Raw genomic sequence first — 18,656 nt, 5'->3', positions numbered from 1 at the left:
GAGCTTGTCACCAACAACAAGAGTTTAACATAAAAACTAGTTGTTGTTCTATTCATGAGAACTCTCAGGGTCTATCTGACTCAGGGTATCGTAATAATTACGTTTCTTCAGTTTTGCTTGGTTTCCATTTACGCCGCAAGCACCGGTGGCAAGATCACAGGGCTATCAGCGGTGAAATGGGAACATACGCTACACGCCGAGTACCACTGGTAGTTGCTAGTGGTCAACACAAGAGTTCAGGGATGTTCAACTTTAACAAGGAGTCGCAGGCTACACCTTCCTAGAATGCACTGTACAAGTGGAGGTCAGCACTTTTGAAACAGCATGGTGAACGGCAATTTTTATGCAATAATCAGTGACACAGTTTTATGTGAACATAAATCACCGAGTCTAGCGTCGCAAGTGTTTTGATGCATGAGATTATCGCTGCGGTCTCGCAGCCGATATGAGAACCAAGCTTTAGCTCTAAAACAGCTTTTTTAAGAGAAAGTGAAAAACAACTATTTACTCAATTTGATTTCTGTTGTTTTTTCATTGTTTATAGCAAGCTTAGAACACCAAAATTATATTTAGTTGATAAAGAGTTTAAAAAGATTCTAAGTGTTTTTTAGATTGATGGAAAGCTGTTAATATGGTCTAGTATGAGGGGACCTGCTTGTGTGTACAAGACCAAACTTTGAAGTGTTTAGCTTTAGCAAAACCAAGACTTTAAGCTTCCTGGCAAGTTTTTTCAGTTGTTCATCTAGTAAAGCCGCAAGAAATCTGCATCATGGAAATGGAAAAAATGCGCAAAATAAGTTTTGCTATTCGCAAATCCTTACCGAATGTTTCTTGCTTGCGGATGATAGAAACGGAACTTGTGAATGATGGCATTAAAATATAGCACAAGCTATTCCATTCTAAAAATTTTCACATTTCAGCCATTTTTATTTCAATTTTAGCAGTTCCGAATGTTGCTAATGTTCTGAATGTTGGTTACAAGACTGCGTCACTATTTATTGACCTGCGAGGTCAAGAATTAGCTACGCAATCTAGCCTTTTACCAAAGATCTGGCAATAGATATGCATTGGGCGAATGTTCATTAAAACACTTAACTGTACGATAACACAACTCCAAATGCGCACCATGTGTGTCATGGAAACTTAGTGAATATGGATTAATTAGCTTTGGTGATATAGCTGTCTTGCAGTTGTGCGAAAGTCAAACGCTAATCTAGGTTGACAAGTTATAGTAGCCAAAGGCTACAATTCAAATTATTTTTGTCATTACAAGCAGCTGTCCAGTTACTACTTCTAATATTCAAAGTAACCACTTATATGCAGAAGACAAAAAAATGGATAGCGCAGTCATTTTCCATTGTTACGCCACCACATACGGCTAGCGAGATTGCCTCATAATAAGGAAATTTTCCTATAATGGGTGCAACATTAGAGGCTCCCTGTATATGAAAAAAGAAACACAGAGCTCACACAGTTCTTTAGTGTATAAGGCAGTTTTGTAGACACTTGCACGCTTTTGTTGTACATTATCACAACTGACGACCGAATTACCACTAGCCATTTAACATTCAAGTTGTAAAATTAGCAACAGGAAACAAGCTAAGGTGTGTCGATCCACAACGACTAAGCTTTACCATAGTAACGATAACAAAAGCTTGTGCCTATAGTAAAATTTGGGTCTGTCTGTCTGTCCATCTGTCTGTCCGGAGCCACGTTTAGAGGTTAGAAAAAATATTGCTTTCAACGAGATTTGAACTCGCAACTTTTGGGTTGGTAAACTAAAGCTCCACCACCGCACTTTGGATTGATTGTGCACATAGTTATTACACATGATGATCTCTCATGGTGCACCAAGCTACCAGAGTACTGGTATATCTCAGGAAGAGAGTTCCCATAGCTTGCTTGAAATTTATTAGTGGCTCACAAGATTTTCGTAATTAGCGACTTGGTCAGATGTATTCTAGTTAACATCGCTTGTAGCAGCAGTACTTTTTTGTCAAATGGTGTTGAGAAAAAGTGGTTAATGGCTTGAAGTGGTTAAAAGGCTCATACAAGTGATGACATGTAGAACGCTTTCGGACTCTCTATGCGACTCTCTATGCGCACCCCAATTTCTATGGAATCTGAATTCACTCTTGCTAAACTAGAAGCATCTGTTTTTTATAGAATAGCAAACAAGGAACTATTTCAAAATACTTGAGTCTTATATTCTATTTAACATTGTGGATGTGATTTAAAAACTTATTTCATATTTGTGAGTAAATCTTAAAAATAGCTGAAACACAAAAGCGTTTCTTAACTTTAATTTAATCTATATACACATATATCCAAGTGTCTGTTTGTTGGTCTGTCATTCCTATAAAGTTATTGGAATGAAACAAGCTTTTTCACACTGGACTAGAACTAGGACACCAGTTTTGTTAACCACTACACCATGCAACAACCTGACCATATCATGGAATAATTGTTTATTCTAGCATGCTTGAAGATCATGATTGCTTAAGAGATCATGATGTGTAATGATTATAAGTACAGTTATTTCAAGTTGTGGCAAGCTGGGTGCATGGCTTAGTGGAAGTACGCTTAGCTTCGCATCCGTGCATCTGCAGAATGTATGGGTTCGATTCTGTAAAGTGCAATGTTTTTCCTTAATGCCCAGATAAAAGAGTGGGCACGGCTCTTATTATAGTAAAGATTTAAACTAGCTCAAGTTACTCAAGTTCATATATTCATGAATTCATACAAATTTATAGGTTTCTCAAAAACCTTTTATTACCCATGCAATATTGGGCATGTGACTAGTAATCATCTAAAACGCAATTGAAATAAGTTATCCGAGTTTAACCACAACTGTATTGTGATTGCAGCAATTAATAACTGGCTTCCTTGTTCATAAAAACTAGCTGCTTTGACAAATTTAAATGACTTCTGGTGAATGACAACTTCAGAGCTATAAATATCATGTTACCAGCAAAGGCTGTCTGTTAGAGTTTGTAAAGGTCATATCAACTTTATTCTCCACCAACGAACGGCCTACCGCATTGTCTGGCCTACCACATTACCTGGCCTACCACATTACCTGGCCTACCACAATGCCAGGACCACCTCGGTGCCTGGATCCCTTCATTGTTTGGATTTCGTAACAGAAATGTTCAACGATATTCTAGCACCTCTACAACCACATTTTTGCAAACAGTTTGCTGCATGTTGTTGTATTACAATCGTTGTTATACCTGGTCCCCCCTAAAGTGAAGGAGATAGATTTGATTGAGCAGTTCTGGAAAGAGCTAAGTGAGGTTGAAAAAGAAAGGATTAGACAGGTGTAGCCTCATGGCATGTCGCTCAACATGTGTATATATCTGTATATATAGATATATACACATGTATACATCTATATATATAGATATATAAATATTTATATATATATATATATCTATATATTTACATACAATGTATATTTATTTTTTGTGTGTTGCTATTGCCATTGAAAAACTTTATTTTGGCCAAATGAGTAATTTTTTATTTCTATTTTACAGACTTTGCGTTGTGTGTTTGTAATATTATTGTTTTGTTAATATATTTAACGATATCTTTTGACGGCAACTTCCTGGCTCGATTTTATCAGTATGGTGTACAAACTAGTGAAATACAGTGCGCCCCCGGATCACGATACCCCTGTTATACGATTTTTTCGCCTTACAATGTGGAACACAATGTTTTTTCATCCCTGCGATACGACAGCTTTTTCGCCATACAATATTAACAAAGGTATTTTTCGAATATCAATTTTGGCAGTCAGTATGCTGAATCTGTCAGAATGACAGAGATGCCGATATTCTATTCGCTCAAATTCCTTCCACAAAAAGCGTCGTATCTCTTTCAAACACTGTCTAAAAGAGATACGACACTCACCCTTTCAGTTCCACATTATTTGTTATAAGTTATAATGAAAATGAAACTGGACACAGCTAGGTGATAAAATGTTAGACGATGACAAAAATAAAGTTTGGTTTAGCAAAATACATTCCAAGACTTGGCTTTAAGTGTGTGTTTAGTAAGATAAATTCATATAAGTTAAATTCAAAGTGTATGTTATACATTTGTCTCGAAGGTAAGAACTCCCTACAGTACGTACAGTATATTGTAATGTTACATTTTATTGCAGATTATAACCACTAAATATACCAAATACACTTAATACACTAAAGTTACTGTAGGTAACTATAGTTACTAAAGTTAACACACTATTTTGTTGCTAATTTTAATATGCACTGTATATACATAAAATTTTAATGTTTTTTTACCGAAGGGTGTTCGCTTTAGATAATTATTATGGTTTTCTATACCCCTCTCTAAACATTTTCACCTTACGATGCCAACACCGAAACAAATTAAAATCGTACGGTGAGGGCGCACTGTAGTTCCACAAACTCACCAAACAAACACGATTTTCCATTATAGCCAACTATGTGACAAAAGAATATGGAAAAAGTTACATATGGATGATAAGACAACTCTAAGTCTCTATAAGATTCAAGCCTGATCTGACACTTATACATTGTATAAACTACCCTGTTTTAGTAAGGAAACAGAATTATTATGTTAGCAGACAGCGAAATGAAAAGCATTTTTCAATAAGTACAGAGGTGTGCAAAATATACTTGACCCCTTTGTTATAAAATTGAAATAACCATTCACAACGTTGTTTCTCATGGTGAATTTAATGAATAGTCATAAGTTATATATTAAATTAATCCTCATTTTGTCTTAATCGCAAATATATAAATCAAACAGCTGTAAAATTATGTTTTTGAGTGATTAGGCAGACTAAATTCTGAACATTTTATTTTTAATGGTTAAAAATCGCCATCTGCGCAGGTACGATCACACCGCATACATTTTATATGCTTATTTCAAGTAATATACATGTATATGACTTAAAATAAGCATATAACCTGCCCACAAACAATTTATTATTCAAACTCACCTCTGATTGATATATACAGTAGAACTATGGGAAGGATAACCATCTTTAACATGGTGGTTGCCCCTTCAGATAACACAGTGTTGTATGCAAGTTTGTCTTTCCTATGCTCATGCTTCCACAAATGACAGTTAGCTGAGAGCTCGCCAAATGAGTATTGCTTGCTGCCTCAGCACCCGCTGTCGCATTCCCATCAGCCAATTAAAAGGGTCTTCATAATACAGCTGTTGACAGTAATAATAGCTGAGCCGTGCATAGCCTTAGGCATAACCATCTAAGGGAGTGGAATGGAATAAGCTGTTAAAAGTGCATTAGCTTTCATCGGATTAGTGGCTAAAGCTGAGTAGAGCCAATGCCAATTTCTTTTACCAATAACTATAATTTACTATGAGATACCGGGTTGGCTAGCTGGAAGATTGCAATCTATATGTGATTCATATGTTTTGACGCTCATATAATACATAATTGATTACATATCATGGACAGTGACCTTATGTTTTGGAGAGTCGATATTTTGTCACCATTATTATTATAGCTTGTTGAGTTGCTGCAATAACCATGCCACAAGTGACCATCACTCTTACAGATTAGCAATTATTGATCATTAGCGGCCATGCCGTTAGTTCACTGTTACAGACATACAACTATATCATGCATGGTTCAGTCTCTCAACTCTTACCAGTTATTCATGGCTTAGCGGTTCCAAAGAAGAGATTTACAAAAATTTATTTTAAACTAGTATTCTGGCAATCCTGTGAGCTGTAAGAGAGCGTCTTGTGTAATAACTATGTGTGCAATTATTCTTTGATGTGAAAAATTGGTCTAGTAGCGCAGATGGTAGCTCGCTTGGCTGGGAATCTGAATATCTGAGTTTGATTTCTGTGCAGTATAATTCTTTTTTCTAACATTCCTAACGTGGCTTCAGACAAACGGACAAAAGGACAAACAAACAAGGCTTTTAATATATTGAAAACTAGATGAATGCTCGGCGTTGCACGGGTATTCAAAAATAGCTTATAAACATCTGCAGGTAATGTAGTTGCCTGCCATTTGCCATTAGTCTGGCACATTGCCTATGACTAATTTGAGTACGCTAGTATTGCACAACTTACTAATTAGAGTCGTGAGAGCGAGCATAAAATGATGTTGCGTCATGATGCAGAGCGGTATACGTATTTTGACCCACAAAGCGACATATATCGCCCAATAAATCCGTCAATCTTGCGTAGCTCAATGGTTTAGCATATCGTCTGGGAAACAGGAGGTTTCGAAATCAAACTTTCTGCAATACGGATTCTTTATTCCAAGATTTTAACAGCTATAGTCGGACAGACAGACGTCCGAACAGATGACAAACTTGAGATTCATATATATAGACTAGTAGTTCAGTGTTCCGTAAGAGATTGTCAGGTGTGACTATACAGCAGAATAACTATCCACTCAATAATTCAGCCATACCTAAGGCAATCTATTGACACAGGTGTTGGGGTGTCTGCCTCTCAAACTTAATATCATGAGTTTGAACTCTGTATGAAGCAATCTATGCTCTGACCTCTAACCATGTCTTCAGACAAACGGATGAACACGATTCTCATTATAGTAAAGAGTACTAGCTGAATTGCATTGTTCAGATATTAATGTTTCACGAAATGAAAAAGTTAGTACACAGAGATGAAAAATTGTAATGAGCCCCTAGTGGGGTTGATTCAGTTCTGGCTTGTTGAAAGATAGGCATGGTCAGGATATAGTTTTTTTATAGAAAGCGCTTCAGTTGATTCAACAAACCACAAAAAAGAATCTGTGTTAAAATACAAGTAATTTACACAACAACAAAAATAAAGCTGTATAATGTATCAATATAAAGTATTACTGGTCTGTAAGACATGATCTAAGCAAAAGTTAAATAAAGATTGATGAGAATTTAACTCAAAAATCATCAAAGAAACTTATATCTGAGCAGCGAATGAAATTGTGTTTAAAAGTATACTGGGAAAAACTGCATCTGCCAAATCTTTTTGAATGAAAGTATCACTTTACAACACAAGCCATCATGTCTGATTAACATAGACAGAATAAACAACAGACTTAACAGGGCAGCAGCAAATACCATAACACGTTGACAGTAGACCTCAGCACAGGTACTTTAAAATTACGATTGTGCAAATGCTTTGATAAAAAGAAAATATATTTTAAAGTAATAGCGCTGATTCCGGTGTTCGTATCTGGTCATGAGGACTCGCAACAGGTTGAATTTACTGTTTTTGAAGATATTTTGGAGATGATAAGACGTCTTAGTTAGTATTCTAAGACTTGGGTACACCTGATATGGTAGAACGCTAAAGTAGTTGGTCCCTCCTACACTGGCATTGTGGCACATCCACCTCATTGCTTATGTAGCATCAAAAGACACCTTGGAGGGTTTTTCTACCACCATGGTGCATCTTTCTGTGTCTGCTTTGTGCTCTCTTACAAATGCTTTGGTAAATCAAACACTTTTAGTCCGCTGGTACACCTCTGGTAAACCTGCTGGCAGACTATTAGCTTAGTGGTTTAGTGGCAGATTTAGATCAGATCTATCACCAGCACGCTGGAGCCCTCTCAGCGTCACACGAAACACTAGGTCATTTTAATGACATGTCCTTGACATTGTATAAATAAACACTATATCAAGCGGTACCACATACAGACCTTTAAATGTAAATAGCTGTACATTTCAACGATACTCTCTTTCATGTGCTAGAAGTTACTTTAGTAGTTTTTAGTAGTTGTACAATAGCTATTGTGGTTGCTGCATGATTCATCGGAGGTGAGGAAATGTAAATGAAAATATAGCAAACAATAAACAAACCATAAAACACAAACCATTTTGCAAAAAGAATACAGTTTGCTTAAAATTGAAAACAAATAGCAAGTGTAACTTCTAAAAAATCTATTAGTATGCAGGTGGTGGTACAATTTAGGTTCATCCTCCCTGAATAAACATTACACAGCTTAAGGCTACAAATTTAAATAATTTTACTAATTGCATCGGTTTGTTAAAAATGGCATTTTTGTTCATATAATAATTAACAGGACAATGATGTTATGCTTATTTTATTATGATAAGGCTATTTGTTCTTAAAATTATTAATCTTACGTAATTAATAATTCCCATTATCTGCAGAAACAGCTGCTTGCACATGATTTACCAAATAGCTCACCAAACTGCTTTGACTGTGCAAAAATAAACAGACAATTGTTTTAAAGGAGTTGTTATCCCATGATTGTTATTTTAAGAAAACAACTCTTAAATGCATTTTATTGCGAGGAAAGCGAAAACAACTTTAACAAATGTTATCAGGTAAACAATCAATGATCTACAACAGGTCTAAAATACCAATTAGCTGGCTGGAAGATATCTTCGCAAAGCCAAGACGACTAAAACACAGTGTTGATTGGCTGAAAAGTATCTCCTCAAAGCCAAGTCGACTAACACAAAAGTGCTGGTTGGCTGGATGGTATCTCCTCAAAGCCAGGTTGACTAAAACAACAATGCTGATTGGCTGAAAGGTATCTCCTCAAAGCTAAGTCGACTAAAACAACATCACTAGCTTTATTCTTAGGAATGTCCTTCATGGCCATGAGAAATCGACCACATTATTTTAGATAGATATAAACTTTATTCACGCAGGTCAAAGTTGTTTAGAGCAAATTAGACCATGAGACAAAAAACAAAAAATAGTCACGTGAAGTACATTAAGAGTATTGAAAAAAAACTTTTTTAGCAAAACTGTATTACAACCAGGTTGCTGTTTTTAGCAACGGTCTCATTTGATTAATGAAGATGTAACCTGAAATAAATAAACAAACACACATGACCAAATGACAAAACTGTAAAAACTAAATTTATCTGAAAAACAATTAAACCACAAAAACCAATTATAAGTTGAAGGGTAATCATTACTGGAAACAAAATGGTGATGAATTATAATTAACATAATAATAAGATAGCAATAAAAGCTCTCTAAGTCTACTTGGGTGAGCATCGATTTTTGCAAAGTCTGTTTTGTTCCTAAGGTACACATCTAAGGTGTGTATCCATCAACTGTTGTTTTCGTTGTAAGCTATTAGAGAGTTCAATCAGTAAAAATAATGTCAAAAGTTACAAGCTTCACAGCAACTGATTGGTTCATAACTTAAAAGCAAAGAGGTGAAAAGCTAACGTAGCAAAATTGTAAAAAATATCCCCTGCTCTCAACTTTGTTTTCAAGTCTGGCCTTTCTTGCTTATGCTCTGACTAGAATACGGGCTGATATCCTGATTCTCCGTCGACACTACATCATGGTCAAAATAAGTCATCACAACTATTCGCTAGTAATTATCCCTTTTTTATCCGATACAATGATGCTGTTTTGAACTTTTAATTGGCAAGATGTTGTGATATGACAAACTTGTTCTTTTAACAAAAAAATTAACAAGTTAATATTGATAAAAAATAGTTAATTAATAATATCTCCATATAAAAAGAACCTACTTTTAAAAGACTACAGACGTTCAGCACAAGTCAGTGAATTATGAATTAACTATCATACTGCAGTTTTATAACCAGTAAAGGAATAGACATTATAATTGGATCTATCTAGTCTTGCATGCAAGCGAGCTCAAAACTTGCTACACGCTTGCGTTCATTTGGCTTTGCTATCCATAGCTATTAGCGTCTACAGCATAGCTGGTTAAATAGAGAAGCAATTGACATTTGATTGGTATGCAGTTTATGTCAGCAATTGATGATCTTATGAACATAGTCAGCACACTCTCAATAACAACATCTCTATAAAAACATGTTTCTTTTATTAACCAATAACTGAGCCTAATAGTGCTATGTTGTTTGTTAGATCATGTTTGTGCTGGAAGAAGTTGGGAGTAGAGTTGTCTTCTCTTTTACAAATGTAAATATTTATCAAATGTTCTACCCTAGGACACTTATATTTCGCTAGTATTTAGTTTCGTGAGTAGCACACAGACTAAAATTTCGCTGCAACTTAATTTCGCAGCTCTGATGAGTGCGAAAATATAGTGATGTGAAAATAAATACAGTGGAACAAACAAATTAGATTCCTCAGGTCCGGTCCTCTAGTAAAAAAAGTTTTTATATTTGCGACTAGTTTGTATTTGTAACCCGCAGGTATAAATGTATGGCAGAAATCGATAATTCAACGTGATCGCTTGCTGCCATTTGTTTCTTGGACTATCAATGACGTCTCGGTCCTTTCCGTCGTGACCGATATGGTACCGATATTATATCTCAAGTATTTATAGCAAGCGATGGCCATGGCACGTTTTGAGTTCACAATATTTCAAATTTAAAAATATCAAATACAGTACATGTCTCATAAAAAAGAAAATAGATAACAACCAACATCACAACCAGAACTGTATAACATGGTTGGACCTGGTGAGGGTTGTTATCGTTTTTGGTTGGCAGTAAAATTCATCACTACAATAAGTATTATTTAATTGTATGACTTCACCTACCAGACTTTCATCCTCATCAGTTACAAATTCGGTGACTAAACTGATATCATCATCTTCTTCGTTTGTCTTGGCTTTTCCAAAAAAACTTGTTATCTTAATTTGCTTTGCCATGCTGCTCATTCGGTGTATTAACGAATTTACTAGAAATTTCCCAATGAGCTCAATCACACACAAAATTATCTGCATTTCTAATATCACGATTTTGTTGTGGATATCAATGAACTACAGGGCCGTATTCCCTTGGACAGCTGGCCGGCTAAGACGCCCCAACCTTTTAGGAATTTCATAGTCCAACGGCTATAGAAAGGTTTTTATCGCTGTAGAATATCACTTTATTCGAAGCCATAGATACAAACATCAACTTTTAGTAGTTCTTAGGCGTCATTATTATCTTCATCAGCGGCCAAATATTCTTGTTAACGACTTTTATAAAGGTTTGCAAAATATCAAGTTTTAGCAAACATCTGCTTGCCCATATCCTACTTAATGAACTTAAAATAAAATCGGCAAAAATGATCTTTGTTAAAACGCTTAAAAGAAAAAGATGTCTTCTTTCTGAGCTTTTTAACTGCATACAAGTTTTGCCTGTTTTAATTTTAAAATGTTTTGTCAGTCACATCAGCTAAAACAAAGCAAATCTCAAAAAATAGAAAAATGTTGATACTTGCCAATAAAATTTTTTAAAACTTCACGTGAGAGGCCCGGTTGAGGCTCTACATAAGAGAAACCTGTTGGGAGCTTACAGCACCCCCCCCCCCTCCTTCTCCACACCCCAGACGTTCATAACTAGTCGTCTAACATTAGCCCCCCAACTTGCAACCAGTGAATACATGCCTGTGTAGAACATAGCTATTTAATTTCGAATTTTCGCTAGTTCGTTATGATAGTTTAGTTTCGCGCATGAATTTTTCGCGTGATGATGACTCCGCGAAAACGCGAAAGTTAGATGCCGCGAATACTTAAGTGTCCTAGGGTATATACAGTATTGATATTAAGTATTATTGTATTAGTAAATGCTAGTTCTTTGTAGCTAGGTAAGCTTATGAGAGTTTTGAAAGACAGCATTACATCTTCAGTGAAAAGACAATTTCTCAAGGCACTGGTCATAGTGGTCATGCTTAATTTGTTATGATGTCAGAACTAGATATAACATACTAGAGCTTGTTTGGATTACTTTAGTTCCACTTTCCTCTTGTTGGCTAAATCAGTGAGTTGTCAATACAATAAACTTATGCAATCTATATATATAAATTTCAGATTTTGTCGCCTGTCGTTCGTCTGTCGTTTGGTCTGTCCAGCTATAGCAATTAGTTTCTAGCAATGAAAATCTGTATCGCAGTAGATTGGAACTTCTCGTTCACCAAGCAGACAATAACCTAACCAATTGAGCTACGCAAGATGCAATGGATTCATTGGCCGATATGAGTCATTGCCTGGGTTAAAATATGTATAGCGGCTCTGCATTACCCGCAATGTCACTAAAGCTTGCTCTCGCGGCTCTTATTAGTAAGTTTATCAATACTAGCTTACTCAAATAAGCCATTGGCAATGTGCCAGGCTAATGGCAAGTAGCAAGCAACTAGATTATCTGTCACTTTTTATAAGCTGTTTTTAATACCAGTACATGCCCAGGCATTCGACTAGTACAGTCAAACATGGATAACTCGAACTTCATGGGACCGAGCAAAAGTGTTCGAATTATCAGAGCGTTCAAGTTATCAGAGTACTGTCACAAGTCCATGTATTTACTTATTTATTAGTAGATACATGTACATATACAAACTATAATATAAATCAAAAGCACAACTGGCTTGTTTCAAATTAAATGCTTCTAATGTAAAGTTTAAAACGTTTTTATCAAAAAGTATAGAGATTTTTTTATCACTTGAGATTGGTTTGTTGTTTGAGGTGATGTTAGTGCAAGGACGTTTTTTAGATTGACATTGGCAAAACTTGATCGTTGTTGAAATGCTCAAAAGAAAAGACATCTTTTTCTTTTGAGCGTTTTACCCACGATCAATTTTGCCGATTTTTCTTGAAGTTTATGCAAAGATTACCTCACTTTACTTCGCTTCGGAAGGGCGATCGTTCAGCGGATGTTTGGTATAAATCAAATTTCACCGAACCTTTAGAAAAGTTGCTGACAAAAATATTTTGCCGATGGTGGTAATAACGACGCTTATGAATTACGAAAAGTTGAGGTTTACCTCTATGGCTTGGAATAAAGTGATTTTCTAAAGCGATAACAACCGTTTCGGTAGCCGTTGGGCAAAAAACAGTTCGAGTTAACAGTGTTGAGTTCGAGTTATCTATAGCAATTTATCATTACGTGGGAACGGACCAAAGAAACCGTTCGAATTAACCATGTGTTCGAGCTATCCGTGTGCAAGATATCCATGTTTGACTGTATTTATATAAATCTCAGCGTTTGTTTGTCTTTTTGTTGTTTTCATCCCTGTGTCCAGTTCTAGCATTGAAAAACCTGTAGTTCACTAGATTTGATCTCAAAACCTCCAGATCTGGAGGCAGCTAGCTTAGACTATTAGACTAGGTGTCCAACTGAGCGTAGAGATTAATAATAGTCAAGACATTCGTTACTCTTGTTAAAATAAATGTTATTAACTAGCACTGCTGATCAATACGCGTGACGGAGCGATTATTGAGCCATCTGCAAACACAGGAATTGTTTTAGTAAAGATTACTAACTAGCTTTTGAAGTAAGTTACTCAAATTCAGTAGGTAATTATATATACAAGATTATGTATAAATATTTTAATTGATAAAATATAAATATTATATAAATAGAGATTTAAAAAAAATCTCTTTAAAAGTGTAACTTCTTTGATTTTTGTATATCTCATACATGTGTTACTTGACTTTATATGAAACATAAGGCTATTTCAGGTTACCAATACATATATTTTTTAACATATTTAGATTATTGGCACAAAATTTGTTTTCTACATTCAATACTTGTTTAGAATTTCATCATAAAGTTCCAAAAATTTATTTTGAACATATTCACACTGTTTCTGGTTTTTATCGATAGAATGGCATCCTATTAGGGTGTTCATTAAAGGCAGTTTAAAGCATCATGATTTTTCAACATAATTACATAAATGTTTGTACATAAACATTTTCCAGAGAGATGAAAAAAAAATTGATAGTAACATACGGTATTGTAACTAATGCTGGTCTGACCCTCTCACTAAATGCTGTTCTACAGGTTCATGTTGAGAACTCACCACAATTAACCAATTGAATGCAGACAAACTTTATAGATCCCAACATATATCAACTATGCTAAATATCCTTTCTGTCTCTCTTTACATATCCTACAGGAATGATTATTTTATGAAAGCTGTAAAGTTCTACCATAAACACTGTTGTAGAAATCTCAAAAAGAGGCCTTTAGCAAAGGGGCACATGTCAACAAAGCAATGCTGATAGCGCTGACACCAATCTCTATGTTTCCATTGTGAGAATTATGCTGATTTGGAGTTGTGCACACCTTGAGTGTTATAATGTGGTAAGTGTTTCAATGACCATTCGCATGCTGGACAAATGTAACTTTTTTGCGAAAGATAATAATGATCTCTATGTCAGAGGTCAGAGTAGTGCATTCGGAACTACTGAAATTGAAATAGGAGCATTTGAAGCGCGGAAAGCATTTAAAATGGAATAGCCTGCGCATCATTCGTAAGAACCTTTACATCTTTGGCAAGCAAGAAGCATTCGGCAAAAATTTGTGAGTAATAAAACTCAGTTGACTTGCAGATTTTTGTTATGTACATCTTGAGGATGATGTAAACTTGTGGAATAACCATGTCATGGAAACATAGTGAATGTGAATACAGCACTGAGAGCCCTTTGGTTCATCCGTACTCAGCACAAACGCACAAACATAACTCGATGGATGATTTGCATTTTATGAGCACTAGTTCACCTTTGTGGTCAGTAGAAGCCAAGTTCCTGCTGTTGTCATCCGGAGATTTTCCAGCATATATCAACATATTTTGGCAAACTATTAATAGAAGTGATTTACGTACGCACGGCAGGGCCTTTGTTTGTAATCGGATAATCAATGTGCACCTGAATGTACCGATAACTAGGACTCTGAGGGAAGTAGTTTATGTACTTGTACCCATCTATGACTCATGTGGGTTTTATTTAGATGATATGAGTCATAGTACTTTCGATATTACGGCTCACCATGCTCTTCTCAATTACTCCAAGTGGATAAATTCTATGCACAGTTTTGGCTAGCAGATTTGAAAGTAGAAAGAAAAATTGCTAGTTCATTAGTTATTGATACGCTGCTGCGAGATGCGCACGCTGACTGTTATCTCACATGCCTATATAACATCAAGTATAGGTTTGCTTATGCAACGAGCTGGTTCGTTATACGTACTCTACACCGAGCTCCATTGTAAATATTTACTATTTACTAAAGTATTGTTCTGCTGAGGTCTGCGTAGAGGTCATGTTGAGGTTGACCAGTCACTGGGTACAACCCTTTGTTTAGATACCACAAGTTGGCTCCTGCAGAAGCTTACTGGCATCACAAGACCATAGGCAAGTTTTCCCATAGACATTTATACACTGCAGTAAATAAACCTTTCAATACGATGTAGCTCTTTCAAATAAAGAAGTGCATATGAAATTGACTAAATGCTATTCCACTGAATGACTGACTACTGTACGGCTGCCAATAGTTTTAACTATTATTTGAGCGCAGGTGATAAAGTGTTGAACCATTAATCGGAGTATAATGAGTTCGAGACTAGCACGGAGCAATCTTTTAACAAGCACTCTGATTACTAAATCATTTCTTCTGTGAGAAGATGTCATGCAGGATTACAAGACGAGCAGAGTTTATAAATACGTAGATAGTTGAAAAGCCGGCTGAAAATATGTATTTATCAAAAAGAAAAAAGTAAACATAAATTGTATGTATTATATCTTGGCCGTTAATTTGAAAAAAAACGTAAGTTTGTTTGTTTGTTTGTTTATTTTCATCTATAATATAACCACAAAAAATAACATGAAGAGTGTTTCTCACAGTATAAAAGGACAAAAGAAATAGAAAAAAATGTCACTCCAGGGAAGGTCCTGATGATGAGGTCCCTGTGTGCAATAGCAAGGCTAATCAAGGCGCGGAACCTGAAAGTAGAGTCAGCAGAAGTCTGTCTAGTTGGTTTAGTCTAGTCTGGTTGTCTGAGGTAGCGCTTCAGTTCATTTTTGAAAGAATTAACATTTACAATTTACGCAGTGTAACCGGTAGTAGATTCCATAGCAATGACCCTTGATAATCCAAACAACATTGACCAGCTTTTGATTTAAACAATAGTATTTTTAGGTTTATGTGTGTTTGACGAGTAGTTAAATGTGTTATCGGCCTGTTTTTGTTTGTTTCATAAAATGTGTTGTGTGCTTTTATCAGTACTTTGTATTTGTATAACTTTTTAATAGTTAAAATTCTATTTAGGTTGAATAGCGGATTAGCAGAAAAATCATAAGCTTTCTTGTTAATTATTCTTAGTAAACAGTTTTGAAAAACTTTAATTTTGTTTATAAGAAGTTGTCCACAACATAGGAGCTTATACAGTAGATATCACACTGAGTCGTAGCAGTAGCTAAATTTGAAAACTTGTGATGAGATAGCGTGTTTGTTACACAGAGGTCAACACCGGTCACGCCTTATTCTATCAGTGATTCAATTGATCACCGTGTCTCCCTGTATCAATAACAACATAGAGACATACATCTCTAATAATGGATTCTCTTTGACATCTCTCTGAAAAAGCCAACTCAACTATTGTGAACTTGATATAACTTCACACTTCCTACTACCAATATAGTACACTATCAGCTGGGGTGTTGATAAGGTTTGTATTAATAGTTCAGATTATAGAAGGCTGCCTTAACCTCTGCATTCTGTTTTCATCTATTGACTTGGCTCACAGTTGTCCCCTTTCATCCTTCAGCCTATGATATGTTTATATTTCTGTTATCTCAGTGAAGCAGCTTGTGTGGGCTGACATTGAAAAGTTCACCTAGTCAAACAACACGCTCTCAGATAGCAAAGTCTATGATACATTATATTTACATACTAAGTAATCTTGTAACTTATGTTACAATACTTCTTCGCTTAGTGTTCTCTTATTGAAGATGACCTTGAACAAAACTTTTTAGATTTTATGAAAGTATCAGTATATTTTATCATTTGCATTTGCTTTTGATGTTGGAGTTGATCTGACTGCCGGGATGTTTCAAGATTCAAATCGTCAAAACTTGATTAAATTTAAAACACTCAAAAGAGAAATTTGTGCGAAATGATGTCACTAGTGGTTATTCACTATGTTTCCATGATGCGCAGTGCTTCGGAGTTGCACTATCTCCGAATCATGGAAACGGCGTCTTCGCACTGAAATCACTGCGCACTGATCAGTGCGAAGTCAGTGCAAATTCGCAGCAACTAAACAGCGACTGCGCAGTGGCTGCGCATAACTCTCATGCCGTAGAAACAGATTCTTCGAGCGCCATCGACTAGTAAAAAAGTTATCCTGCTTATCTTTGTTTTTTCTATTCTTCCGATATTTTTTTCATTTAAATTTACTTATGGTCTGCTACTACGAAGATGATGAAGTGATTACTTTTCTGGACTTTGTTAACGATACCAACACTTTTCGAATAATAGGTGGCAAGCCCCAAAGTAACATTTCAATAATCTATTACTTATATAAATATTTATTAAAAATATATTATTTGTAAAAAATGTGTTAAGGTTTGTAAAACATTGTGAATGTGTATTGTAAATAAAAGTATAATGATGACAAAAGCATAAAAAGACCGTTTCTGACGTTCGGTATCCATGATCGATTCCATGTATCCATCCAGCGATTCGATTTACACAATTTCTCTTTTCTGGCTAATTTGCTGAAAACCACTGCACAGCATAGAAACGCACAACCCCCTCGACTTCGGAGGGGGCTGCTTCGCAGTACTGCGCACCATGGAAACATAATGATTGTTGCGATAGTTGATATCGGCTATTGTGTTCAAGTAATAGTGATACACGTCTCTATTCTGTCCGTCTCTTTGCAACTATTATAGACGTCATAATCACACTTTCGATTGAACTGACTGTGTTAACCACGATCAAGTTTTATCGACATTAATCATGAAACATCCTGGCAACCAGATCACCTCAAACATAAAAAACAATCGCCAATGATACAAAAATACTGATAAACTCTGATAAAATATACTCAAATTTTTTTCGGATGTTCATCTTCAATAGTTTTTATGAAAAGTTCAAAGAGTTCAGAAAAGTTGACATGAATTACTAGCTTACATAAAGTACAGTAGACGCTCCCGTAATGTATACCTTCCTCATACTTGTTATTCACATTGTAGGATCGGCTACTGTATATGGTGCGAAAGGATATGAGAATGTTTTATTCTTTTTTTAAGCCTAGGAACGAATTATAATTATTTAAATTAATTGTAGCGAAAAAAACAGTTTCAGAATTCAAGCAAGAGGCCTTTTCAAGAGCCTCTCGAAACAAACCGAACCGTGGTCCAAAACTGAGGTCGGACAGTGCAATGGTTTACTACTTCCTTACATTCTTCAAATTCCTCACATTCTTTTAGATGGGCCAACTAAGGAACTATTTATTTGATTTCTGTTGACAGTTTCAGCAGGTGTAGGTGTACACGTAATTAGGTACCTGAGCACCTAGTTAACCATCCAGGTTCACGTGCCTTTGATAGGCCAGTGTATCGATGCAGGGTGCTCCTTTCTGATTGGTTGAATGGACTGCTATTGTGAAGACATGTGATGTATGTAAACAATAACAACCTATAATAGAGGTTTTGTAACGAATAGCCTATTGGAAAGCAGGGATTCTGATGAATATTGACGGATGCATTGTATTTGAGTTCACATAAAGGGCAAAGTTATGATTCCAGTGCAGAAGTATATACAGTATATATATATTCTAGAAACATTCGTGAGGCATTCCATATCAAATCAAACTCACAGCTAAGATAGGCGTATACTCAACTTACAGGATAGAATGTGTAAACTAGGGTCTGAGAAGGTATTGGGAAAGCAATGGAGAGCTATAACTCAACCCCAACTGATCGTGCTTGT

At 35.7% G+C, this 18,656-nt stretch overlaps 1 protein-coding gene across 1 annotated transcript in view; it reads right to left on the bottom strand.

The window, feature by feature from the left end:
* Positions 1 to 5,120, bottom strand: part of LOC137393700 (neuronal growth regulator 1-like) — a 43,609-nt gene extending 38,489 nt beyond the window's left edge. Inside the window, exon 1 of the mRNA XM_068080355.1 lies at positions 4,988 to 5,120. Coding sequence (XP_067936456.1) covers positions 4,988 to 5,039 — 52 coding nt within the window. The 5' untranslated portion in view covers positions 5,040 to 5,120. The remainder of the gene's footprint in view (positions 1 to 4,987) is intronic.
* Between the last annotated feature and the right edge of the window lie 13,536 nt (positions 5,121 to 18,656).

This window comes from Watersipora subatra, chromosome 4, assembly GCF_963576615.1.
Source record: "Watersipora subatra chromosome 4, tzWatSuba1.1, whole genome shotgun sequence".
NCBI classification, from domain to species: Eukaryota; Metazoa; Bryozoa; class Gymnolaemata; order Cheilostomatida; family Watersiporidae; genus Watersipora; species Watersipora subatra.
This window is presented reverse-complemented; position numbering and strand designations above follow the sequence as displayed.